Source organism: Plecotus auritus, assembly GCF_963455305.1.
Source record: "Plecotus auritus genome assembly, chromosome: 1".
Taxonomy (NCBI): Eukaryota; Metazoa; Chordata; class Mammalia; order Chiroptera; family Vespertilionidae; genus Plecotus; species Plecotus auritus.
Genome location: NC_137770.1, coordinates 63,770,611 through 63,798,410, shown reverse-complemented (window position 1 = coordinate 63,798,410; position 27,800 = coordinate 63,770,611). Strand labels below are relative to the sequence as shown.

Genomic DNA, 27,800 nt, shown 5'->3' with positions numbered 1-27,800 from the left:
TGCATGCCCCCTGGTGGGGATCGAGTCCACAACCTGGACATGTGCCCTGACCGGGAATTGAACCCACGACCTCCTGGTGCATAGGTCAACACTCAACCACTGAGCCCCGCCAGCTTGGCATGTATTCTTTGTTTATTCAGCATTGGGAGGATAGGCAGGAGGTGAGGAGATGGTGGGTGTGGGACGGTAGGGTATGTTCTCTGGCTAAACTGTTCATCATGGGAGGTCAGGGACCATCCTATATAATCCTATATAATAAAAGCCTAATATGCAAATTAACTGAATGGCGGAACAACTGGTGGAACGACCAGTCACTGTGATGCATACTGACCACCAGGCAGCAGATGCTCAATGCAGGAGCTGCCCCCAGTCTTCAGGCCCCAGGCCAGCCAAGGCAGGTGTCAGTGGAGGCCCCCCGATCGCCCCATTGGTTGCCCTGCAGAGGAAGGTGACCGGCGGTAGGGGTGGGAGTAGGGCAGCGCTGCCCTCCCTCCCTCCCCCCTCCCATCCCCCTCCCCCATCGCCCCACAGATCGGCCCTGATTGCCGGCCAGGCCTAGGGACCCTACCCATGCACGCATTTCGTGCATTGGGCCTCTAGTGTATTATAAACCCTTTGTATCTTTAACACATAGCATAGTGGGTTTTTTGCAAGGCAAGATACTCAAATGATTTGCTTTGTCTAAAAGTATGAGGAGCCTGGCCAGCATGGCTCAGTGGTTGAGCATCAACCTGTGAACCGGGAGGTCACAGTTTGATTCCTGGTCAGGGCACATGCCCGGGTTGCAGGCTCACTCCTCAGTGTAGGGCATGCAGGAGGCAGCCAATCAATGATTCTCTCATTATTGATGTTTCTATTGCTCTCTCCCTCTCCCTTCCTCTCTGTAATTAATAAAAATACATTAAATAAATAAATAAAAGTATGAGGAAATCCAACAGATCCCTATCATACTATTTCCTTAATAAATGCTCTTAGCTGTTTTGGTGATGAATTATTGATAAATTAGATACCTAACTAGGACATATTTAACATTAATTAATCTCTTTGGCAGTGATGGTGTGGTTCAGAGGCTTTCTCCCGTCATTATATATTTAGACATAGAACGCAGAATGGAGGGAAAAGTGTAGAAAATGTTTATATGTGAGCTCATTGGTTTTGTTTTTTTTGTTGTTGTTTTTTAATATGTTTTTATTGATTTCAGAGAGAGGAAGGGAGAGAGAGATAAATATCAATCATCCATCCGCTGCCTCCTGCATGCCCCCTGCTGGGTATTGAGCCTGAAACCCAGGCATGTGCCAAGACCAGGAATCGAACTCTGACCTTCTGGCTCATAGGTCAGCGCTCAACCCCTGACCCACATAGGCTGGGCTGAGCTCATTGTTTTTAAGTTCATAGATCTGATGCTACTAATTAAAGTGTTTGGTTAAACGTGTTTGTAGATACATAGAGCAAATATAAATGGGAAAAATAGAGAATCATAAAAATATGACTTTAGAGAAAGATATATAGCTAGGTTTGCTAAATCAGTGGATTAATGGCACAGGGTTAGAAGGGATGAGTATCAAGAAATCAGAAAGTATTACTATTTAATGTAAATGTGACTAGGATCAAGTAGATTGGGCTGCTTTTGGAGTTTCACATAGGTGAACAGAAGCTGTTTTCCCCTACAGTTGTACTTTACTCAGCTTTTTGGAATTAGATGTTCATTGATGTCCATTCATCTAATAATAGTGAACTGATAGAATGAACAGCATTAAGACAGTGGAAGTAAGTGGTAGAAAAAAAAAAAAAAGTCATAATCTTTAAATGTATTAATGTTGCCCTAGCTGGTTTGGCTCAGTGGATAGACTGTCAGCCTGTGGACTGAAGGGTCCCTGGTTCGATTTTGGCCAAGGGTACATCCCTGGGTTGCAGGCTCAATCTCCAGTAGGGGGCGTGCAGGACGCAGCTGATCAGTGATTCTCATCATTGATGTTTCTTTTTTTTTATTTTAAATATATATATTTTTAAATATATTTTATTGATTTTTTACAGAGAGGAAAGGAGAGGGATAGAGAGTTAGAAACATCGATGAGAGAGAAACATCGACCAGCTGCCTCCTGCACACCCCCCACTGGGGATGTGCCCGCAACCAAGGTACATGCCCTTGACAAGAATCGAACCCGGGACCCTTCAGTCCACAGGCCGACACTCTATCCACTGAGCCACGCCAGTTAGGGCTCATCATTGATGTTTCTATCTCTCTCTCCCTCTCCCTTCCTCTCTGAAATCAATAAAGAAATATATTTTAAACATAAATAAGTAGCCGAAACCGGTTTGGCTCAGTGGATAGAGCGTCGGCCTGCGGACTGAAGGGTCCCGGGTTCCATTCCGGTCAAGGGCATGTACCTTGGTTGCGGGCACATCCCCAGTGAGGGGTGTGCAGGAGGCAGCTGGTCGATGTTTCTCTCTCATCGATGTTTCTAGCTCTCTATCCCTCTCCCTTCCTCTCTGTAAAAAAATCAATAAAATATATTTTAAAAAAACAAAAAACATAAATACGTAAATGTTTTAAAGTTGTTATTTATTCAAATTGTAATTAGTTCTTCTTGCATACATTTAATTGGGTTACTGAAGTTTTCATTTGGTGACACGATCTTGCCAAGACTTCCCATTTGGTGTGCTTCCCTGTTCTGCCCCATCTACATGTATCCCTGCACATGTATATACACACACACACAACTTAATTGGTATATACCTAGCCTATTGTTTTTATTTTGTTTACAACCTCTTCCATCTTCCTAGTCATAATTTACCAAAGCAGATGAGGAAATGAAGAATGTCATGAAACATCAATGACCTTTACAGAGTAAACTGAAGTACTTGGGTATATTCTGCCAGAAACACGTTCATATGTCCTTAGCTCCATATAAAATGGCCTTGCCTGCCTATCCCCTGCCTCCCTCACTTGTTTCCTTTTTTAAATAGACTAGAGGCCTGATGTATGAAATTCGTGCAAGAGTAGGCCTTCCTTCCCCCGGCTGCCAGCACTGGCTTCCCTCTGGCACCCGGGACCCGGGCTTCCCTTGCAGCCCCAGCTTCGTCCAGAAAGTCATCTGGAAGGATGTCTGATCTAATTAGCATATTACGCTTTTATTATTATAGACTAGGGCCCTGTGCACAAAATTCGTGCACTGGGGTTGGGGGTCCCTCAGCCCAACCTGTCTCCTCTCACATACTGGGAGCCCTCAGGGGATGTCCTACTGATGGCTTAGACCCGCTTTCCACGGGGAGCGGGGCTAAGCCGCAGTCTGGCCTCCCTTTGTGGGAGGCGACCGGGCTGATCAGGGGAAAGCACCAGCCCCATCACCCCGCTGCTGCAGCCACTGCCAGTCACCACAGCCACCAAGGTGTTTTCATCAGCACGGACTCCAGTCCCTTCACCATGAAAAAATGACAACTTTCTTTAGGCATTTTCAAGATGTGTCTTTCATAGGATATGACCTTTCTTTTTTTTTATCCTCACCTGAGGATATGTTTACATTGACTTTTAGAGAATGTGGAAGAGAAAGGGAAAGACAGAAACATCAAAGTGAGAGGAACACTTTGATTGGTTGCCTCCTGCATGAGCCCTGACCTGGCCCCGGCCAGAGAGGAGCCTGCAACCTAGGTACATGCCCTTGATCAGAATTGAACCCAGACTCTGTGGTTGGCAGGCCGAGGCATTATCCACTGAGCCGAACTGGGTATGGCAGGATATGACATTTCTTAGCCCTCCAGCAGTGGACCTTTGTTTTTTTTCTCCAGAAGTGTGGTGGAAAAACCCTAGATCACCTTTTTGGATTCTTATTACCCAAGTTACTAAGAATATTACCAGTGGCATAAAGGAAGCTTAGCCAATGAGCAGTCAGAAAAGGTGTTTCCTCTGTAGTTCACACCAATCGCCGCTGGGCCCTGCCCAGGCCTAAAGCCTCTGGCCGAGGCTTTAGGCCTGGGCAGGGGACCCCCAGCTCCCTCCGATCGCTGGCTCCGCCCCTGCCCACTCGGCTCTGATCGCAGGCTTGGCCCTGCCCAGGAGCCCCCTGGCTCAGGCCCTTCCCAGGCTGCTCAGGGCCCATGCAGGGGTTACCTCAGAGTGACCTGGGTGCCAGGATGTTCCAGGAACCCAGGCGCTGGGTGCCTATATATGCAAATTAACCACCATCTTTGTTGGGTTAATTTGCATACTCTGATTGGCTATGGGTGTAGCGGAGGTACGGTCAATTTACATGTTTGTCTATTATTAGGTAAGATATCAATGAGAAAGAGAAATAAATATAGGGTGTCCCAAAAAATGTATTCACACACTTTGAATAACTATAAAGACATTGTTTATTAAAATACATTTCATTTTCAAAATTAAGCTATCAGCTGTTAAAATGTATATACATTTTTGGGGATACCCTGTATTTCTAAATTAAGCTTCCTATTTATGATCTATACATTCATGCAGATTTAATAGAAGAAAAATATAAAAGCTCTTATTATTCTGTTAGTTCCTTAGACAGGAAAGATTCCTAATACTTAAGGTAAGATGATACAAACAATAATTAATTTAATGAAAATTTGAAAATAAATTAAATTGTTTATTAATACCCTTTATATCATGAACTCCCAAAATATATATATTCAAGTTAATTTAAAATGAACTGTTAGCAAAGAATACAGGTTAGCTGTTTTATTTTTTAAACTGCTTATTTGTTTTGTTGTTAATGAGAAAAACTAATGGAATCATTTGTGTTCATTTTGTTTCAGAAAAGAACTACTTTTACTGAAGTACACCGTCCATTGTGAAAGTGGAAAAGTAAGAATTATTCATCATGCCTTCTGTGGCTTCAGATCCTAAAGAACTCTACCTCAGTTCTTCACTAAAAGACCTCAATAAGAAGACAGAAGTTAAACCAGAGAAATTAAGTACTAAGAAGTATGTATCCATTGTTAGTTTGACTGAGTCATATATTAAGTTTTAGTTCAATTCCATGTTCTTACAAGTGTACATGAGTAAATTTAAAGTTTATTTAAACAATGGCATCATCTCAGAAATAAAGTAAGACCTCCTTAGAGAAGTTCTTAACTTTATCTTGGCAGAGTACATATATAGTCTTCTAATATACATATTATCTGTTTCCAGACAATAGTAAATCATAAATTTGAGGTAAAGACTGTAAGGGTTCTACATAACTCATTCAGCCACAATTAATACCTTTTCATAACATAATATAAAAATACTGCTTAATTAAAGATTTTATCCTTGTGTATTTCACATATAAGAGATGGTCTTAGCATAGTCTTTCTTTGATTAAAAAGAGGAGAGAGATGTATTTTTTATCCAGTATTCAGCTTGACAAGAACTTTTAATCTAATGATCTATTTCATATAATACTAGAGGCCCGTTGCAGGAAGATTCCTGCAAGAATAGGGCTTCCTGCAAGAATAGGGCTTCCTGCCGCGGTCTCCGCTGCCCCGCCCACTTCCCTCCCGTCTCCGCCGCCCTGCCTGCTTCCCTCCTATCTCTGCTGCCCCTCCTGCTTCCCTCCCTTCTCCGCCTCCCTGCTTGCTTGCTTCTTCGCAGCTTCACTCCCTTCTGCAGCGCTTGGCTTCCTTCTACGCTGTCTTCAGTCTTCGCTTTGTGCCTGGATATGTAAATTAACCACTATGTTGGTTGGGTTAATTTGCATACTCACTCCTGATTGGCTGGTGGGTGTGGCTTGTGGCCATAGTGGAGGTGTGGTCAATTTGCATGTTTCTCTTTTATTAGAAAGGATAGGATAGAGTTGGAAAAAGGAGTTTCAGAAAGAAAGTAGGCCCTGGCCAGGTAGCCCAGTTGGTTAGAGCCTTGTCCCAATATACCAAGATTTTAGGTTCCATTCCTGGTCAGGGCACATACAAGGATCAGCCAATGAATGCCTAAGTGGAATAACACATCAATGTCTCTCTCTCCCTCTTTCTCTCTTCCTCTCTCTCTCAAAAAAAATCAATTAAAAAAAAAAAAAAGGTGCATCTAGCCAGCCATACACCAGACTTGAGTAAGCAGATTTTAGAGATTAGAGGAAAATACGTGTTCCATGGCTAGAGATAAATGGGGAGGCGGGGGGATGACTATAAAAACTGATTTTTATGATCCCGAATGTACTCATTCCTGAACGTTTATAGAGAATCTCCTTACTATCTTTGGTTTGATTTACCTCTGTCTTAGGACTATGATGCCATGTGAGGCACAGCATACACACTGACTGAAATGGTCCTTGTACAGGACCATCTTTTGTCTTAAATAACACTTTGTCCCTTTTCCTTGTGTGGTGGTCTAGTTCCTTGTTCTGACCAACTTCCTCATTAGTCCATGTCTCAATTTTGGAACACAGTTTGAAAAATACAGAAAACAAGATTCACTGCTTTGTATAAATAAGTATTGGTAAAGCATATTGTATATAGGCATTGGCACTATAACTTGTTTGCCAAAACTTTAGTCCTAAGTGAATGAATTTCTCTTGCAGAAATGCTTATTTTATTAATTTGCTTTCTGAAAACCATCAAACAAGGAAAATGTCTTCAGAATTAATGCCACAGAATCCTCAAATTATTTTACTGAAGTAGAATTTTAAGATGACGTATTTTTGGACTTTAAGTCTCTTTTTCTTCCAGGACCAATGAATCAGAGTGTAGTTCAGCCATTTTGTAGAAAATCTTAACCAAATAAAAAGATTAGCCTCATGTCCTGTTTTCTTTCCCTAATTTCTTGGATTTTCAGGTGGGGGAAATTTTACATAATGGTTAGAAAGGAGTGAGTACAATGGAAAATATTTGTTTTAATATTATACTAATAAGAGAGAAATATGGTAATTGACCATCACTCCGCAACACCCACAGCCAATCAGGAAGGAATATGCAAATTAGCAGGACAAAGATGTGGGTGGCCACAGAGCCAGCTGGAGTGGGCAGGAGGCTTGGGTTGCCCCTGGCAATGGAGGAAGCCAAGCTTCCCGCCTGCTTGGGCCGGCCGCCGAAGGAGGGTCCTGTGGGCGGTGGCCACGGAGCAGGCCGGAGCAAGCAGGAGGCTTGGGTCGCCCAGGCCAGCTGCTGAGGGAGGGGCCTGCAAACGGCCCTCAGCCCCTCACCCAGGCTGGCCACACCACCATTGGGGTGAGGGTCCCCCTGGAGGGCATGGCCAGCCTGCAAACAGCCATCAGCCCCTCCCCTAGTCTGGCCAGGCACCCCAGCGGGGACCCCCATCCTGAAGGGGGTGTGGACAGCCTGAAAAAAGCCCTCAGCCCCTTACCCAGAGGTAGTTAGGGGCCAAGAGGGGAGGGCAGTTGTGGGTGATCAGGCCAAGATGGGACGGCAGTTGTGGGTGATCAGGCCAGGGGCGGGGGGGGGCTTGGGGGTGATCAGGCCGGCGGGGGGGGGGGCAGTTGGGGGTGATCAGGCCGGCGGGGGGGGGGGGCAGTTTGGGGCAAGCAGGCCGACAGGCAGAGTGGTTAGGGGCAATCAGGCAGGCAGTCAGGTGAGTGGTTAGGAGCCAGCAGTCCCGGATTGCGAGAGGGATGTCCCAGATTGGAGAGGGTGCAGGCCGGGCTGAAGGACACCCCCCTCCCCGAGCATGAATTTCGTGCACCGGGCCACTAGTCAAAATAATAAAGATTTTAGCTCCCCTAATTCAATACAAATGGTATGTTCTTTAATTATAGAGTATGGCTATTATGTGGCTGCCTGAGGAGCACTTGTCTCAGGATTATCTGTCGTAGCAAATCTTTTAAAACTGGACTCAGAAAGCATTTTGAAGAGTTTGTGGTATATAAACAATTCTTATGAAACAGAAGTATTTACTTGTAGCATAAGGGAAATTTTCAGATTGCTTCCAAACTTGCATCTAACTTTGTGTCAGTTCTGAAATAAATTATGAAATATATTTTATCAAGGTTCTCTGTGGGCTTTACCCATGATTTCCCCCCCCCTCCAGGTGTTAAGTGTTTTATTTTTTTCTCTAATTTTAAGTTATGTACAGAGTGCCCAGAAGATCTTCAAGACAGCAGAAGAAAGCAGGTTAGATCGTGATGAGGAAAGGGCCTACGTACTATACATGAAATTCGTGGCTGTTTATAATCTTATCAAAAACAGGCCTGATTTCAAGCAACAGCAGGTACCTTTGTTTCTACATTTTTATTTGCTAAGTTATTTTTGCACAGTGGACTTACCTTCCCTAAAAGTTTTAACTATATTGGAAAGTAGATAACATTATGTAGCATTAAGTTCAAACTCTTATGAAGATAGAAAAACAAACTGAAGATTCAATTTTATTTGCAAACATGTGGATACACACACACTATATACACATTCTTTTTTTTAAATATGTTTTTATTGATTTTTAGAGAGGGAGAGGGATAGATAGAAACATCAATGAGAGAGAAACATCATCGATCTAATGCCTCCTGCACACCCCCTACTGGCTATCAAGCCTGCAACTTGGACATGTGCCCTGACCTCTTGGTTCATGGATTGATGCTCAGCCACTGAACCACACCAGCCAGGGCTCTATACGCACTCTTTTTTTTTTTTTTTTTTTTTTTTTTTAATATATTTTATTGGTATTTTACAGAGAGGAAAGGAGAGGGATAGAAAGCCAGAAACATTGATGAGAGAGAAACATCGATCAGCTGCCTCCTGCACAACTCCCACTGGGGATGTGCCCGCAACCAAGGTACATGCCCTTGACCGGAATCGAACCCGGGACCCTTCAGTCCGCAGGCCGACGCTCTATCCACTGAGCCAAACCGGTTTCGGCTCTATACGCACTCTTAATTTGCCTTGGACTAGTACAAATTTATAGCAACATACAGAAACATAGTCAGTTTTCTGTTATGATACATCATTGCCAGGTCAAATAGAATATTCCGTTTACCCATGCATTAAATAAGAAAAATATGACTTGAGATTGTACTTTCTCAAGATTCAAGGTTTAGTCATTTGTTTTAATGTGACAGTTTTTTTTTTTTTTAAATATATTTTATTGATATTTTACAGAGAGGAAGGGAGAGGGATAGAGAGCTAGAAACATCGATGAGAGAGAAACATCGATCAGCTGCCTCCTGCACACCCCCCACTGGGGATGTGCCCCGCAACCAAGGTACATGCCCTTGACCGGAATCGAACCCGGGACCCTTCAGTCCACAGGCCGACGCTCAATCCACTGAGCCAAACCGGTTTCGGCTGACAGTTTTTAATATATCACATTGTCGCCATATTAAAGATCTCAGTTTGAAAAATTAATGCTGATTGCTTCCATTTTTGTATTTTATTATTTTGCTTTTAATCCTTTGGGCAGGTGCCTTTCTTCCACTTTGCTGAAGCCATGGACAGTGAGGGAGGGAGAGGAAGGAGGGGAAGTGTAAATGAAAAAAGAGAACTGATGACTAGATAAGTGTTGCTAAGGAAAATGGTTGCATTTCAGCTGTACCAGCAACAGGCTAAAGAAGATCATGAACACTAGATTAAAGAAATGGGAAGAATTTTCTGTTGGTGGTTCCGCCTTTACTTAAGAACAATCTTGCTACCAAACAATAAATAGTAGCAAAATACTGCCTATATATCTTATGTGGTGGAGAAGCCATTCCTTAAAAAAAAAAAAAAATTTTTTTTTTGTTAATCCTCACCTGAGGATATTTTTTCCCATTGCTTTTTCAGAGAGAGTAGAAAGGGAGGGAGGGAGGAGAGAGAGAGAGAGAAACATGGATATGAGAGATACATCTACTGGTTGCTTCCAGCGTGTGTCCCAACTGGGGCCAGGGAGTGAACTCAAAACCAATGTATTGGCCCTTGATGGGAATGGAGCCCTGAGACCCTTTGGTGTGCAGGTTGACACTAACCATTTAGCAACACTGGCCAGGGCAGAGAAGCTATTCTTGAATTAATATTGAGATTTTATTTTGTTCACTGGTGGTGGAATTTCCTTTGCCTCATTAAAATTATAGAAGTTAAAAAAAATTCTAACTCTTTTAATAGCCTTATATGAATTACAATAGTGTAATTCATGTGATTTCTTTTGGTTGTTGGTTAAGGCAACAGTCGCCAACTGGTGGTCCGTGAGGTCCGAAAGGTTGGCGACCGCTGGGTTAAGGGATAGCCTCATTGTTTTATTTAATGGTGTTAAATCATTGCTCGTATTTCTTCTTACCAGTAAGGTTATACTAGTAACAGTTATGGGATTTCAGCTCTAGCTTTGGAATGGTGGCCCCTTGCATTTTAAGGTTCATCCTCCACAAATGGCGGGATTGGTCCTGTCCTTGGAACATTCTTGGGCATACTTATCTGCAGATGGAGACAGAGGCCTGCCCAAATTTAAGCAAGTGTTTGCATGCTCTTCGATGATTATCACAGTATCTCTTAAAATGGAATTGCTTAAAAAGAAGTGTAAAAGTGTCTGCTAAAGTAATTATTTTTGAAAAATTTGCAGATTTGGGTAACTGATAGTTTTGGTGTTTGCTATTTTGTCTATTATTGTAGGGCCAATTTTTAAATATACTTTTAATTTTTTGCTTTATTTTTCTAAATTAGTAACTACTTTTTTTCTTTGACAAGATTGGGAGTGTTTTTGTAGCTTTTTTTTTTTTTTTTTTTAACCTGAGAAGGTTGGGAGTAAATTATAATCGGTAAGAGGTTTTTTTCCATTTCCACAGACTATTTATTCCTTTTCCAAAGGGAGTGTATAGTTGAAAGTGGCAGGCCGAAACCGGTTTGGCTCAGTGGCTAGAGCGTCAGCCTGCGGACTGAAAGGTCCCAGGTTCGATTCCGGTCAAGGGCATGTACCTTGATTGCGGGCACGTCCCCAGTAGGGGGTGTGCAGGAGGCAGCTGATCGATGTTTCTCTCCCATCGATGTTTCTAACTCTCTATCCCTCTCCCTTCCTCTCTGTAAAAAATCAATAAAATATTTAAAAAAAAAAAAAAAAAGAAAGTGGCAGGAGTTGTTCAGGTTAGAAAGCTCCCTGTTACTTCATATGTTGCAGTTGTTCAGTTTCTGGTTTTCAGTATAAGGATTATTTTTGTTTGCTCTGTCCAAGGTACCACATCTGCTTCTGTCTTAGAACTGTTTGTGTTTTATTTTATTTAGCCCAATCTCTCCAGTATACTTCAAGTATGTGAAATGTTAAATTTACTAAGTAAATTTTTTAAACATTTGATTTTAGCGAGGGAGGAAGGGAGAGACCTGACTTGGGATCCAACCCATACCTAAGTATGTGCCCTGACCAGTAATTGAACCCACAACCTTGTGGTCCCATGCATGGACCACACTCTAACCAGCCAAGCCACACTGGCCAGGGCACTAACTAAATTTTGTTTTTTACCTTTTAAAGCCAGTAGGGACAGAATGTAATGTCATCAGTCTTCAGAAACTTTGTCTTTCACTCTTATTTTATACTAGGGAATAGTTAAGATTTTAGATAAAAACTTGATAATTTAGGAAACTCACTAGTAGAGGACACATTGCATTTACTAGTGTCCTGGTGCATGGATTTGTGCACATTGAAAGATTAATTAGAAGAAATATTTTAATATCACTATTCACGTCTTGCTAATGAAAAGAAAATAGGATTCTACCAAGTCTCCTATCTACCTACTTCTGAGAGAATCAAATGAGATGAGGCACAGGAAAATGTTTCACAAACATTTGGTTAAACTGTAAAATGTTTGCACCTGGCTATAAAGCAAATCGGGTTCCTGGGCTGAAGAAACTACAAGGATGCTAGTCACTAGGGAGAGGAAGCCAGGCGTTGCTACGTGACGTCATTACCCGGTGCCCAGAGCCACTGTTTCTGGGTGGTGCTGGGCTGTGGGCTGCATTTTGCACCATGGGGTCTTGGCAGCATTGGCTGCGGTTTGGTGGGGTGTAGCTCCGGGGTGGTGGCGGGGCCTGTGTCCCACTTGGGGAAAGCCGAGTATTGGTTTGTCGGCGCCAGGTCCGTGGTGCCGTTTACTTTTAAATGGCCTGGGCGTGTCATAGCAGCTCCTGCATTGAGTGTTTGCCTCCTAGTGGTTAGTGCGCATCATAGCTACCAGTTGGACAGACACTTAGCCTTTTATATATATACATTGCTTACTCGTTGAAAAAATCAGTATATGAATAATTTTTTGAGGGTTACCTGAAAAGGGAGTAAGGCAAATATATTGAAAACATTAGTATAACTGTCTAGATAATATTAGAATTATATTTTTATATAATTCTCCATGGCATTATATTTTTATATAATTCTCCATGGCATTCTTTATAATCCTGAATATTACTGGTAAACTTTTTTATTTGTGAAATCATGAGAGTTGCTTGAATCTGTATGTTCAAGAATAGGGAAGTTCTACTTGGTAAACCTAAAAAGAAAATGTTTTTAGTTGTATAAGAATTGGATGTTGTTATTAAAATTCTGCCATTTGTCAGTACTATTGAAAATTTGAAAATATTTATGCTTATTTTAACTGTGATCCATTAACAGTACAGAGAGAATTATTGAAAAGAAACCTCACCGATATTAAGGGAGTGTCTTTTGAGTAATAGGTATAGCCAAACACAAACAATTTTTTCAGCATTTAAACAGAGTTAAGTTGAGCTTACAGACTGGCTTCTTAATGAGTTTCTATTTTAAAAATTAATAAAACAAGTCATAGTATTTTTTGGTTTTACTTTGTATTTTGTTTTTATTGGAGAAATCTTATAGTAATGATTAGGTTTTATTTTCTGTTAGAAAAGTATTGTGCCCTACCTGGTTTGGCTCGGTGGATAGAGTGTCAGCCTTTGGACTGAAAGGTCCTGAGTTTAATTCTGGTTAAGGGCACATGCCCAGGTTATGTGCTTGATCCCCAGTAGGGGGCATGCAGGAGGCAGCTGATCAGTGATTCTCTCTCATCATTGATGTTTTTATCTCTGTCTCCTTCTCCCTTCCTCTCTGAAATCAATAAAATATATATATAGTTTTAAAAGCATTGTATCAGCCCTGGCTGGGTTGCTCAGTTGGTTGCAGTGTTGTCACGTACACCAAAAGGTTGTGGGTTCGATTACCAGTCAGGGCACATACCTAGGTTGTGGGTTCATCCCTGGGTGGAGCAAGTACGGGAGGCAGCTGATCTGCGTTTCTCTCTCACATAGTTGTTTCTCTCTCTTTCTGTTCCTTTCTCTCTAGAATCAGTTACACATCTTCAGGGGAGAAGGGGGTGAATATTGTATCAGCTGTAGGACATTGTGATAACTAAAATAATTACAGTTTCCACTGTAATGTTTAAGTGATAGAGTATTGACCAAACTATACTTTTATTGAAATTACATAGTGAATGGCCCTCTTTATTTATTTCGTGTTTAATCTAGAAGAATAAACTCAACCAAAACCTGAGCTACTTTTAGGCTAGATAGACATATGATAGCTGTTACCAACAGCCTTATTCCACCCAAAGCTCTTGGTGAGGGTCTCTCCATGAGCCAGAGATGGATATTTTTGACCTTCTGGCCTTTCTTTTTTCTTTTTTCTTTTTTTTAAATACGATTACTATCTCCGTTGTGATGAATTGTACTAGTAGGCTCTATTTGTAGTCATACTGACAAGTTGTGGCAAATAAGATCCAATAATTAGCCTACTCTAACTGCACTACTGTCATGTCAAACTAACTTTGATTTGAAAATATCTCTGATTGCAGGACCTAATGAGTGACCTCCTAGTGATGTGATTTTTTAAAAACAACTTCATTATGCCTTTTAGTAAATTATGTGCCAAAATATGTGTGTGTGTGTGTGTGTGTGTGTGTGTGTGTGTGTGTGTGTGTGTGTGTTAGAGGGAGGAAGGAGGAGAGAGAGAGAAAGAGAAACATTGATGTGTGAGAGAAACACTGATAGATTTCCTCTGGCCTGGGATTGAGCCCACAACCTGGTTATGTGCCCTGACCAGTAGTCAAACCTGCCACCTTTTGGCGAATGGGTTGATGCTCCAACTGAGGCACACAGGCCATGGCTATTTTGTGTTTTTTTGGGTTTTTTTTGTTAATCCTCACCTGAGGATATTTTTTCCATTGCTTTTCAGAGAGAGTATAAGGTGGGGGGGAGTATGAGAGAGAGAGAGAGAGAGAGAGAGAGAGAGAAATATGGATATGAGAGGGATACATTGATTGGTCGCCTCCCACATGCACCCCAACTTGGGGGCAGGGAGCAAACCGGGCACCCAGGTACTTGCCCTTGACTAGGTTTTTGAACCTAAGACCCCTCGGTGTGCAGGCCGACCTTTAACCTTTGAGTAGTACTGGCCAGAGCAATTTTGTGTTTTTTTAAAGGTAGATTGTATTATTGATGGCATGTTTTCTGTCATTTGACTTTTAGTTATTCAATGTTTCCTTAAATATAACACTTGTTTTATGTCTAAAGTATTGCAAGGCAGGTAGCTATAGTAAAGAAAGATGGAAGTGCCCTGGCTGGTTTGGCTCAGTGGATAGAGCGTTGGCCTGCGGACTGGGGAGGTCCCAGGTTCGATTCTGGTCAAGGGCATGTACCTTGGTTGCAGGCACATCCCCAGTAGGGGGTGTGCAGGAGGCAGCTGATCGATGTTTCTTGCTCATCGATGTTTCTAACTATCTATCCCTCTCCCTTCCTCTCTGTAAAAATCAATAAAATGTATTTTTTTAAAAAAGGAAGAAAGATGGAAGCAAAACATCTCAATTTAAAACAAAAGGACAGCCCTAACCGGTTTGGCTCAGTGGATAGAGCGTCGGCCTGTGGACTCAAGGGTCCCAGTTTCGATTCCGGTCAAGGGCATGTGTCTTGGTTGCGGGCACATACCCAGTGGGGAGTGTGCAGCAGGCAGCTGATAGATGTTTCTCTCTCATCGATGTTTCTAACTCTCTATCCCTTTCCCTTCCTCTCTGTAAAAAAATTAATATATTTTAAAAAAACAACAAAAGGACAAATCCCATGCTGTAGATTGACACACAGTTTGTTTTACTGCATCTGAGACTAGAGAAAATTGAAACTAGGAAACCTCCTTATAATGGCAAGATATATTATGCCCTTGAAAGCTTTGTGGGTTTTGTTTCTTTTTGCTATTTATTTATAAACAAAAAAGAATAGTACTTCTTAAAAGGTGCCTTACAAATAAGTAAAAACTGTTAATTACTCGAATTTTTTTAATCATACTAATGCTATGATAAGATGCTTTTGCAACATTTTAAGAATAAGTTGTGCATTCATGTAGGTTAAAAGTTTAAAAAATACTTCAATCATAATAATGTTTTCATCTAAACTTTCCTGTTTAAGTACTGTGATTTAATGTCTTTAGCATTACAGCTGTGTATACTACCTAATGCTAACAGTATAGGATGGTTTTCCTATAATTTTAGGACTATGTTCATTCAATGCTTGGACCTGCAAACATCAAAAAAGCTATTGAAGAAGCTGAAAGACTTTCTGAAAGCCTTAAACTCAGGTATAGACATTATTATTTTTAAATCTAATTCCTAAAAATAAGTCCTGTGTTAACAGAACACAAAAATTAAAATTTATTTTCTGTATCACTTACATTATGTTCATGTGTTACCATTAATATTCTTTACTGAAGTTTTTTAAATGCTTAGAATGATAGTTTATTAAGGTAAGCATTAGTATAGTAGTTTAGAGCTTAGGTCTCATTTTATTCTCAAGTTTCTAACAGGATTCTTCAGAAAAATATCATTCCTCTGCTCCATCTTGTGATGTGCTACTAGACACTGGTCCGATGAGAATGAAGTATTTACTGTAGTTTGATCTTCCTGGTTTCAGAAGTTATATATGTGTTGTTGTTGGTTTTTTTTTTTAATTTATTTTATTGATATTTTACAGAGAGGAAGGGGGAGGGATAGAGAGCTAGAAACATCGATGAGAGAGAGAAACATCGATCAGCTGCCTCCTGCACATCTCCCACTGGGGATGTGCCCGCGACCAAGGTTCATGCCCCTGACCGGAATTGAACCCGGGACCCTTCAGTCCGCAGGCCGACGCTCTATCCACTGAGCCAAGCCGGTTTCTGCTGTTGTTTTTTTAATCTAATTCTAATATTTTCCATGACTGGTTTACCAGACTTATAAATAGAAATTAAAAATAGTTTGTTTCAATTTTTAGTCATTCCTTAAGTAACAAAATAAAAAGGGAACTATTTAGTTTAATATTTTTTCTTTAATGGTTTTCATACTTGGATCATTTAACTATTATAGTTATATACATCATAGCCTTGACTTAAAATTATCTTTTAAACCGCTATATTCCCTTCATCCTTTCTAGAAATTACTAATCTTGGGTCTGGAATATGTTAAGGTGGTTGATATCATTAAGAATCACTATTCTCTTTCTTCTTTAGTCAGTTAATCAATTAAGTAGAATAGCATTTCTCCTAATCTTTGGGTTAGCCATTATTAACTATTTTTTTCCCCTTGGGTTTGCCTAGTTTTTCTCTAATCATACTATTATAGTAATCATGTTTATCTCCTCTTTTTTGGGGGGTGGGTTAGGTCCTTTCACTTATTTGTTGTCTGTACTTTTTAGTATTTTTAATCACTTTAAAGTGAGTGAAGTTTATAGTTAATTTTAGGATTACAATTCCTTTCAAAAGGAAGTTGTAGCAGATTTGAGTCATTAAAAGGTTGAAATTAATGGGAGGGAAAGAGCAACAAGAGCATTAAACAACTTTAACTTGAGAGTTTAGAGTTTCTTTTCAAGATTTTTGGGCAATTTATGTAAATCTACAAAGGGCACATTTGCGAGTTGTGGCTTATAATGACCAATGGCAGCATTGAATATCAGTTGGAGGGAGAAAATATGTACCCAAAGCAGGGTCCTAGTATCATGTAACTGGAACTCCTTTACTTTTCATGATCATTGCAAGACATCTTGACTTCTTTTTTCAACTAGATATGAAGAAGCCGAAGTTCGGAAAAAACTTGAAGAAAAGGACAGACAGGAAGAGGAGCAACTGCAGAAACAGAAAAGACAGGAAGCAGGAAGAGAGGATGGTAACACATCAGCTAAAAATTCTTTGGAAAATGTATTGGATTCCAAAGACAAAACCCAAAAGGTATTTAAAATTTATTCTGTAAGATAAAAAGACTCTTCTCAGATGATCTGTTTAAGAAGAGTTGAGATATTACTACAACGTTCATTTGGGCAACCAGGGTAAAATTTGATGTGTTTTTATTAGAAACTGAATTAAATATTCTAGCTTCAGTTGGTTTTCTTACAGGTTTTTGGTTTGTGGTTACTATGAGATTCATATATAACAAGCTGTGTTTATTGCAGTCTGTTTTAAGTTGATGATCGCTTACAATTGCATTTTAAAAGCTACATTTTTTTAAATGTTAATGACTATTCAAGACTGTTGTAATATGGGAGATTGAACTCAATGATGATTAAACAAAATGTAGGCAGATTTTTATTTATTCATTTTATTTATTTAGTTTAAATTATATTGATCAGATTTTCATATTTAAAAAAAAAATATTTTTACGTATTTATTTCAGAGAGGAAGGGAGAAGGAGAGAGAGATAGAAACATTAATGATGAGAGAGAATCATTGATTGGCTGCCTCCTGCATGCCCCTACTGGGGTTCGAGCCTTCAACCCGGGCATGTACCCTTGACCAGAATTGAACCTGAGACCCTTCAGTCTGTAGGCCGAGGCTCTATCAACTGAGCCAAACCCTCTAGGGCAGTGGTCGGCAAACTTATTAGTCAACAGAGCCAAATATCAACAGTACAACAATTGAAATTTCTTTTGAGAGCCAAATTTTTTAAACTTAAACTTCTTCTAATGCCACTTCTTCAAAATAGACTCGCCCAGGCCGTGGTATTTTGTGGAAGAGCCACACTCAAGGGTCCAAAGAGCCGCATGTGGCTCACGAGCCGCAGTTTGCCGACCACGGGTCTAGGGCTAGGCGGATTTTTAAATGCTGATTAGCTCATGGAAAAGTATTAGAGTATGTTAGTGTAGAAGGTTGGTCAATGAATGTGAGGGGCATCTGTGTTTGCTAATTGTCAGTTATGGAAGTTAGGCTCCTACCCTCCCAGAGACTGGGAGATAGGGACCCTACATTTAAAAAAATTTTTTTTTTTTAAATATATTTTATTGATATTTCACAGAGAGGAAGAGAGAGGGATAGAGAGCTAGAAACATCGATGAGAGAGAAACATCGATCAGCTGCCTCCTGCACACCTCCCACTGGGGATGTGCCCGCAACCAAGGTACATGCCCTTGACCGGAATCGAACCCGGGACCTTTCAGTCCGCAGGCCGACGCTCTATCCACTGAGCCAAACCGGTTTCGGCTAAAAATTTTTTTAATTGTTGTAAAATCACATAACATAATATTTAATACCTTATCCAGGTCAGTGGTATTGAGTACATTCGCATTGCTGTGTAGCCATCCACTGTTCATCTCCAGAACTCCTTTTACCATGCTAAACAGAAACTCTGTATCCTTTAAACCAGCGGTCATCAACCCTTTGGACCTCACAGACCACCAGTGGTCCACGGACCACCAGTTGGCGACGGCTGCTTTATACAATAACTCCCCAAACTTCCCTCCCCCCAGCTCTTGGCACCCACCACTCTATTTTCTGTCTATGCATTTGACTACTCTCGTTACCTCATATGAGTGGAATCATACACTACATTTTTACTAGTCCCCAATGTTTATGTTTTTGACATATTTTACACCTTTTGTGTGAGTTTGTGTGTGAGTGTATCCATTAATTACTATAGTTACACATGATCTTACTTTGTCTTTTAACCTTCGTACTAGTTTTATCCATGGTTGATCCCTACTTTTACTAAATGTTTGCCTGTAGTAGTGGTTTTTTTCCCAATATTTTATTTTTTAATATATTTTTATTGATTTCGGAAAGGAAAGGAGAGGAAGAGAGAGAAACATCAATGATGAAAGAATCGTTGATCTGATGCCTCCTGCACACCCCCTACTGGGGGTAGAGCCCGCATCCTGGGCATGTGCCCTTGATCGGAATTGAACCCAGGACCTTTCAGTCAGCAGGCCGACACTCTATCCGCTGAGCCAAACCGGCTCGGGCTCTTTCCAATATTTTAAAATCTTTACTATTGGCTATTTCTTTTCTGCTTAAAGAAGTCTCTTTAACATTTCTTGTATTGCTGGTTTAATGATATTGAGCTCCTTTAGTTTTTGCTTGTCTCAAAAACTATCTCTCCAATTCTGAATGATATAACCTTGCTAGATAGAGTATTTCTAGGTTTTCCCTTTCTTCATTTTGAATATTCCATGCCAGGTAATAGCCCAATTTTTATTTCATTGTAAGAAATATTCTCATTAAATTAAATAATAAATTTCTGTAACGTTCTGTGCTTTTAAAATATATTTAGCCAACAACTGAAGAAAATTTTGAAGAAATGTCATATGATTCAGATATACTGCTAGTTATTTTAGCTGTTAACTACCGCCATAGTAACCTGGTAATGCCATTACTGTTCATTTGAATTTTTATAAAATGCCAGTACCCTGAGCCCTTCATTTCCTCAGTTTCAATGAGATATTAAAGTTGAACTTTTTTGTTTCTATGAACATTTTTGTTTCTATTATTAAATTTGAAACTTTTTTTTTCCTATGAAATAGATAAATGGTGGAAAAAATGAGACCACAGAGAAAGGTAAGTGTGTTAGCTTCAGATTTTACACAGTGAGATTCTAATATTGTCTCATCCTATATAATAAAAGGCTAATATGCAAATCGACTGAACGGCAGAACAACCAGTTGCTATGATGTGCACTGACCACCAGGGGGCAGACGCTCAATGCAGGAGCTGCCCCCTGGTGGTCAGTGCTCTCCCACAGGGGGATTGCTGCTCAGCCAGAAGCCAGGCTCACGGCTGGCGAGTGCAGCAGTGGAGGCGGGAGCCACTCCGCGGCAGTTGGACATTCCCCCGAGGGCTTCCAGACTGCGAAAGGGCACGGGCTGGGCTGAGGGACACCATTCCCCCCCCCCATGCACGAATTTCGTGCACTGGGCCTCTAGTCTGTATATAAGCTAGCCTGTACAAATATACTGAAAATGTATTCTATTCTGAATTTATATATCGTGGGTTATATTTATGATACTACTAGAGGCCCGGTGCACGAATTCGTGCATCAGTGGGGGTTCCTTGGCCTGGCGTGCGGGATCGGGCCGAAACCAGCTCTCCAACATCCCCTGAGGAGTCCCAGATTGTGAGAGGGCACAGGCCAGGCTGAAGGACCCCACCAGTGCACTTTCGGGGCCAGGGAGGGACACAGGAGGTTGGCCAGCCAGGGAGGGACCGCGTGAGGGTTCCAGGGCATGTCTGGCCCGTCTCACTCAATTGCAATCGGCCGGACTCCCAACAGCAAGCTAACCTACTGGTTGGAGCGTCTGCCCCCTGGTGGTCAGTGCACGTCATAGTGAGTGGTTAGCATATCATTAGCCTATTACGTTTTGATTGGTTGAAAGGATGACCGGACACTTAGCATATTAGGCTTTTATTATATAGGATGCAATTGAAAACATCAAAACCACAGTTTGTAGTTGTCATTGTTTTCTTTTCAAGGTAGTTTAACATAGTGGTTAAGAACATGGATTCTCAGAAGTGAGACTGCCTGGGTTTGAACATTGGCTCCTCTGAATTTCCATGTGATCTTGAGCATGTTGTTTAACCTCTTTAACTTAATTTCCCTTTTTTATTTTCATTTTAAATAATTGTTTTTATTTATTTTTATTTTTTTGTTAATCCTCTCCTGAGGATATTTTTCCATTGATTTTTAGAGAGAGTGGAAGAGAGGGGCAGAGAAAGAGAAACATCGATGTGAGAGAGACACATCGACTGGTTGCCTCCTGCATGCGCCCGACCAGGGCTGGGGATCAAGCCTGCAACTGAGGGAGATACATGCCCTTGACCAGAATCGAATCCAAGACCCTTCAGTCCATGGCACAATGCTCAATACACTTAGCCAAACCGGCTCAGGCTTAATTTCCCTTTTCTAAAGTGGGGGTAATAATAGTACCTATTTCATAGGGTTATTGATGAGGATTGAATGAGTTAATATATGTGAAACTCGTAGAATGCATAATAAACTTTATATAAGTGTTAGCTAGTACTACTTATAACTCTCAGTTGAAGACTTAATTATTTAAAAATCTTCTTTACTCCCTTAAAAAATCTAAACCAGTAATTTTGGTATTATCCACAGGTGGTGTGGATGCAGTAGTGCAGAGTCGCCAACCGGTGGTCTGTGGGGTCCGAAAGGTTGGCGACGGCTGCTCCAGTGACAAATATATGACCTAAATAATAAGACTTAGGTAGTTGCCCTAAGTTTTTGTCTCAGAAAAGGTTTAACTTAAATATTAATTGTGTAACACTAAAATAAATTATTTACTTAAAATATTGCCATACAACAATAAAAATTAAACCTAGTAAAGTACCTTCCTAGAAGTTGTTACCAGTTCATTCTGAGATTTGTTTTTGTCTATATGTTCCTTTATATCTCATCCTGCTTTGATATTATCCTTCTCAGTGGTTTGGTCTCAGCCTGTTTAGATTCTTTTGTTGTCAAAATAATATTGATGGTTAGAAAGGAAAGTAGGATGGTTATTAGCAGCTGGGGTTTTTTTCCCCTCACCTGAGGATATGCTTTTTTTTTGTTTGTTTTAGAGAGAGGAAGAGAGAGAGAAAGAGAAACATCCATCTGAGAAACATTGATTGGTTGCCTCCATATGCACCCCTACCAGGGATCAAACTGGCAACCTGGGTATGTGCTGTGACCAGCAATCGAACCCACCACCTTTGGGTGTATGGAACAACACTCCAACCAACTGAGCCACACCGGCCAGGGCAGTAGCTAGATATTTTAGCTTAGGAGATAATGTGACTACATTCTTCTCACATCTCACTACCAAAGAAATAGTTCTTCCCATATTAAGCTTCCTTGTAGTGCTTTTTTTTAAAATTTAATAAATCTTTATTGTTCAGATTATTACAATTGTTCCTCTTTTTTCCCCCATACCTTCCCTCCACCCGGTTTCCACCCCATCCTCTGCCCTTACACCCCGCCCCCGCCACACTGTCCTTATCCATAGGTGTACGATTTTTGTCCAGTCTCTTCCCGAACCCCCCACACCCCTTTCCCCCCAAGAATTGTCAGTCCACTCCCTTTCTATGCCCCTGATTCTATTATATTCACCAGTTTATTCTTTTCCTCAGATTTTTTATTCACTTGATTTTTAGATTCACTTCTTGATAGATATGTATTTGTTGTTCATGATTTTTATCTTTACCTTTTTCTTCTTCTTCCTCTTCTTAAAGAATACCTTTCAGCATTTCACATAATACTGGTTTGGTGGTGATGAACTCCTTTAGCTTTTTCTTATCTGTGAAGCTCTTTATCTGCCCTTCAATGCTGAATGATAGCATTGCTGGGTAGAGTAATCTTGGTTGTAGGTTCTCGGTATTCATCACTTGGAATATTTCTTGCCACTCCTCAGCTGACAGTCGTATGGGTGTTCCCTTGTAGGTATCTAACTGTTTTTCTCTTGCTGCTTTTAATATTCTCTCTTTGTCTTTTGCTCTTGGCATTTTAATTATGATGTGTCTTGGTGTGGTCCTCTTTGGATTCCTTTTGTTTGGGCTTCTGTGCGCTTCCTGGACTTGTAAGTCTATTTCTTTCACCAGGTGGGGGAAGTTTTCGGTCATTATTTCTTCAAATAGGTTTTCAGTATCTTGCTCTCTCTCTTGTTCTGGCACCCCCATAATTCGGATGTTGGTATGCTTGAAGTTGTCCCAGAAGCTCCTTACACTACCTTCATATTTTTGGATTCTTTTTGCTTTTTGCTTTTCCGGTTGGGTGTTTTTTGCTTCTTTGTATTTCAGATCTTTGACTTGATTCTTGCGATCCTCTAGTCTGCTGTTAGATCTCTGTATATTCTTTTTTATTTCAGTCAGTGTATGCTTAATTTCTACTTGGTCTTTTTTCATATCCTTGAGGGTCTTGCTAAATTTATCAGCCTTTTCTAGGAAATTCTTGAAAAACCTTATAACTGTGCTTTTGAACTCTATATCCAGTCGTTTGCTTTCCTCCTTTTCTTTCATTTGTGACCTGTTTCTTTGTCTCCGTATTTTGGCTGCTTCCCTGAGTTGATAGAGTGGCTTTGTGTGTTAGGTGTCCTATAGGGCCCAGTGGCTCAGCCTCCCCAGTTACCTGAGGTGGACACTCTTGGTGCACCCCTTTGTGGGCTGTGTGCACAGTCTTGTTGTAGTTAAGCCTTGATTGTTGTTGGTATCACTGGGAGGAATTGGCCTCCAGGCCAATTGGCTGTGAGGATCAGCTGTGTCTACGCTGGGAGAACTATGCTGGAGACACCCTTATGGGAGAAGACTTGCAAAAACCTCTGTGCTCAGCTTGAATGGGGTGGAGTCTCAGGGTGGAGCAGACAGCATTGGTTTCCCGTAAGCCCTGCCCTAATAGGCCCCTGTGTCTCAGTGTCCCGTGGTAATCGCCGCAAGCACCTCTGAGAGAAAGCCACCCTCGAGTTCCGCCCACTACCAGACAGTCCAATTTCTCCCCAAATTAGTCTGGGTCCCCAGAGTCTCGCCCGGAACTGGAGTTCAGCACAGTCGGGAGCTTTTGTCTCCCTCCCACTAGAGAAAGCCAACCGCGCACTCAGTTGCCAGTCCTCTCTGCGCACGCGTTTCAGTACCTCTGCCTCCTGCAGCTCCTCTGAGTCTCAGTGTGCTTTTCTCTTTCCTTCTAGTTGTAGAATTTCCACTCAGCCAGCTTTCCTGTGGTTCTGGATGATGTCCATTTTGTCTTTTAGTTGTAGTTTTGAAATTGTTGTGCGAGGCAGCAGTTTAGGTGTTTACCTGTGCTGCCATCTTGTTTTCTCCCCTTGTAGTGCTTTTTGATCTTTCACTTTAGGTGATAGAAGCTGGAAGAGGAAAATAGCAACATAGGGAATATTTATTTTGGCTAAATATTAAAGGGTTGGATAGTAAATATTTTAGCCTTGGGGCGGCCCTGTCGTCTTTGCTATTGTAGTGTGAAAGCAGCCATAGACAATATGTAAACAAATGAGTATAGCTGTGTTCCAGTAAAAACAGGTGGCCATGGTTTGACAACCCCTCTCATAGAACACAAATAACAGGCTTTTGGCTTGTTGCTCAGGGAATACATGAAAATCTAAAATAGCTCTCATAAAGCCCCATTAAAGAATTAGACCCTTTCAAGAATTTTTGAGCCATATAAGTTTCTTCTGATTGACATTTTTTAAATGGTTTAATTAAAAAATATATAATATTTTTGTGAGATACACTTATTAATTTCCTTTATTTTAAACCAGTAACAGAGCCAACACCAAAAATAATTGTAAACTCAACAGCAAATTTTATTAAGTCTTTATAAACAGAGCATTGAGTTAGTTTCTTGGTAAATGTCAAAAATGCATGTTATATTTAATGTTAGTTTAAAAGGTAATAAATAGTGTGATGGAAAAGCAAGTATTTAACACCCAGTATACTTTACTCTTCTAGAAAAAGCTGTGCTTGCCCTGTGTTTAGTGAAAGATAACACACAGAACTGGGTGTTACTTGTCACTAATATTATCTCTATTGATTCCTAGGATCAATCACAGCAAAGGAACTATACACAATGATGATGGATGAAAACATCAGCTTGATTATAATGGATGCTCGAAGAATGCAGGATTATCAGGATTCCCATGTTTCAGATTCTCTAAGTGTTCCCGAAGAAGCCATCAATCCAGGGTGGGTCATTGTGTGTTTAGATAGAATGGTAAACTATGGAGAGTAGTAAATGTTAATTATTAGCACCCAATCTAAATGTGATATAATAGTGTTTTATTTCCCATTGACCTTTTCATTTTTTGCTCGTAATGGCACATCTTACCTAGTCTGAGTGCTCACTCCTGTCTGTGGCATTTGGAGTCTTAGAAATGAAGCCGCCCTTATGTACTCTCTCCCCCCAAGTGTTTGTTGACTAACTTCTTGTACTGTTTTTTATATATGAGCTTTTGAAGCATATGCATCAAATAGACTAAAATTGTGAACTAATTGAATTGTTTTTAATTGGAAATTTCCCGTACTATTATCTGTGGTAAAAGAGCACACAATTACTTTTTTGAAGAAGACAGTGTATAACTAAGCCATTGAGAGAGAGTAAAGACTTTAAAGACAGACTATGGTGAGGTTATAAATGTCTTTTCTTAGCTACCTTACTTCTAGCTAGTGACTTAACCTCTTAAGCCCATGTTTCCATCTATAAAAGGAGATAATAATAGTATTTACCTCAGAGGTTTTGAGAAGTTTGAGAAATTTTATACACACACGCTTAGCACAGTGCCTGGCATTTGTAAGGACTTAAAAATGTATTTTATTTCTTTTTTGATAAAAAAGCTTTTAACCTATAAAGTTACCATGCATGGATATGTTGTATATTAGAAACTATCTCATCAGTGACAGAGTTAAAACTTCAGATCCAAGGTTATTTTCACTATTTTGAGTATTATATAAATTATGTAACCTCTCTGGGTCTTAGTTTATGGGATTGGAGTAGGTCCATTCTAGGATTAACAACATTAAGAAGATATTTTTTAAATTAGGTAATTAATAAAATTTGCATGATATTTGGTGTATTGCAGATGTTTGCTAAATGTTTGACCTGAAGAATAGTATGCTTTTTAAATATGTTATCTTTCTAATCTGTGTATCAATCTATCTAGCTATTTATTAATCTGAATTTTAAATTAACTAGTGTAGCTGGATGACTTACTTTTTTACAAAACAAGATGGCCTGTGCCCTTCCCTCTATCATTCCTCTACTGTGAACCACCAAACAGATTAGTAACTACACTATTTAAATATGAGATTCGAGTGCTTAGTCTAATCAAGTAGGTGTGAATATATTCCCAGGATTTGAAAAGAAAAAGAAAGTTATAATTACTCTTTGGGTAGTCTAATCTGTACTAACAAAAAGTTTATGGTTTTTATTGAGTTTAATTGTTTCCCAAACTGTGGGATTTGGATTACTGAGAAACTCAAGGTGAGTTTAGGTTGAAGATTAAAGAACAATGAATTGCATACCAAGAAAAGTATTCCCTTTTAATTTGTTTCAGTCCTGAATTAGTTAAAAGAAGTCTCAATTGGGTGCTAGCATTACCTTTTAATATTTGCTAATCTCTCTTTCTTACTAGAGTGCAGGTCTCAGAGTTTTCTGTAGGCAGCAGTGTCTACAGCTACCTGACAGTGATAACTATTTTTCCATTGTCTGTTTTTTAATGTTAGTATTCATACGATAAGAATGCTTATGTAAGTATTTAACCCAGTGAATTGTCAAAAATGGAATGCAACCAATTAATGAAGTTAGTATCTGGACCAAGAAACATTTTCATCACTCCAAAAGGTCCTCATAATCCACCTGTCAGTTGCTACCCATACCCCCACCCGCTCAGGGAACCACCACTTTAGAATAGATTCCTTTTTATATGTTTTTATAGTTTATAAATGGAATCCTACAATCAATAGCCTTTTATGTCTGGCTTTTTGTATTCAACCTAATGTTTATGAGAATCATATATATGATTATGTGTTATAGTAGTTTATTTATTCTTATTGCTAAATGGTGATCTATTGGGTGAATATAGCATAGTTTAGTGATCTATTTTAATTTTAGGATTATTTATTTTTAGGATTATCCTTTATCGGATATGATTCTATTTTTCCATGTATATAGGAATATACATTTTTCTGTTAAGTTTATTTAATTAAAGGATCACTTTCAATTAAATTAATAATTAAAGTATTAAATAGTAGACAAGGTAAAGCAAAGTTGTAGCAGTGTGTGAAAATGATACTGGTTGATACTATTGTTTTCCACAGAATTGTAATCTTCAGTTTTTAGATAAAAAGTATTTAGGCAAGTATATTCCTGCAGTTAAAAATAGTCCTTAAGAATATCACATTTCAGTTTTTCTCATTCTTTGTTGACTAAGCATTCTTCTGATTTCAATATATCAGATGAGAATTATTATGAGGCATTTTGTATTTCTTCTTTTTTAATTTATATTCTAATAGGTAAAGTAACCAACATTATTATATACAGGATTTTTTTAAAATGATCTTAACACCATTTAGTTTTACTTATGAATAAAAATTTCACCAGTTCTGTCTTGCTCGCCAGTATCGTCATTTAAATAAATGCCCAGGTACTTTGTTAGAAATAATATGGAGTTTCTTACCTGGAGGAGCAAATCTGTCTTACTGACTCAGTTATTCAGCAGATGTTTACTGAGCACTTGCTATGGGCTGGATTCCTATGGTTCTCAGTGCTGGGACTAAGTCAGTTGAACAAACAAATCTTTGCTTCATGGAGCTTATATTTTACTAGAGGCCCAATGCATGAAATTTGTGCAAGGGGCTTGGTCCCCACCACCGCAGCGGCCGCCTCTGCCTAGGCCAGGGGTGGGCAATCTTTTTGACTCGAGGGCCACAATGGGTTCTTAAACTGGACCGGAGGGCCGGAACAAAAGCATGGATGGAGTGTTTGTGTGAACTAATATAAATTCAAAGTAAAGGAGCGGAGGGGAGAGCAAGAGAACCCTCTGCTCTTTCGGATCCGTGGGCCGGATAGAACAGCCGAACGGGCCAGATCCGGCCCGTGGGCCGTAGTTTGCCCACGGCTGGCCTAGGCCCTCACAGCCCCGGCTTCGTCTGGAAGGTCATCCAGAAGGACGTCAGTCTAATTAGCATATTACGC

At 40.2% G+C, this 27,800-nt stretch overlaps 1 protein-coding gene across 7 annotated transcripts in view; it reads left to right on the top strand.

Annotated features, from left to right (window-relative positions):
• The window catches only part of USP8 (ubiquitin specific peptidase 8), a 114,051-nt gene that overhangs the window by 58,168 nt on the left and 28,083 nt on the right, over positions 1 to 27,800 (top strand). For all 7 annotated transcript variants that reach the window (XM_080684875.1, XM_080684872.1, XM_080684876.1 and 4 more), the window contains 6 exons: positions 4,774 to 4,942; positions 8,011 to 8,155; positions 15,375 to 15,460; positions 16,918 to 17,080; positions 19,642 to 19,675; positions 24,649 to 24,793. In XM_080684875.1, the coding sequence (XP_080541001.1) occupies positions 4,839 to 4,942; positions 8,011 to 8,155; positions 15,375 to 15,460; positions 16,918 to 17,080; positions 19,642 to 19,675; positions 24,649 to 24,793 (677 nt within the window). In that variant the 5' untranslated portion in view covers positions 4,774 to 4,838. The remainder of the gene's footprint in view (positions 1 to 4,773; positions 4,943 to 8,010; positions 8,156 to 15,374; positions 15,461 to 16,917; positions 17,081 to 19,641; positions 19,676 to 24,648; positions 24,794 to 27,800) is intronic.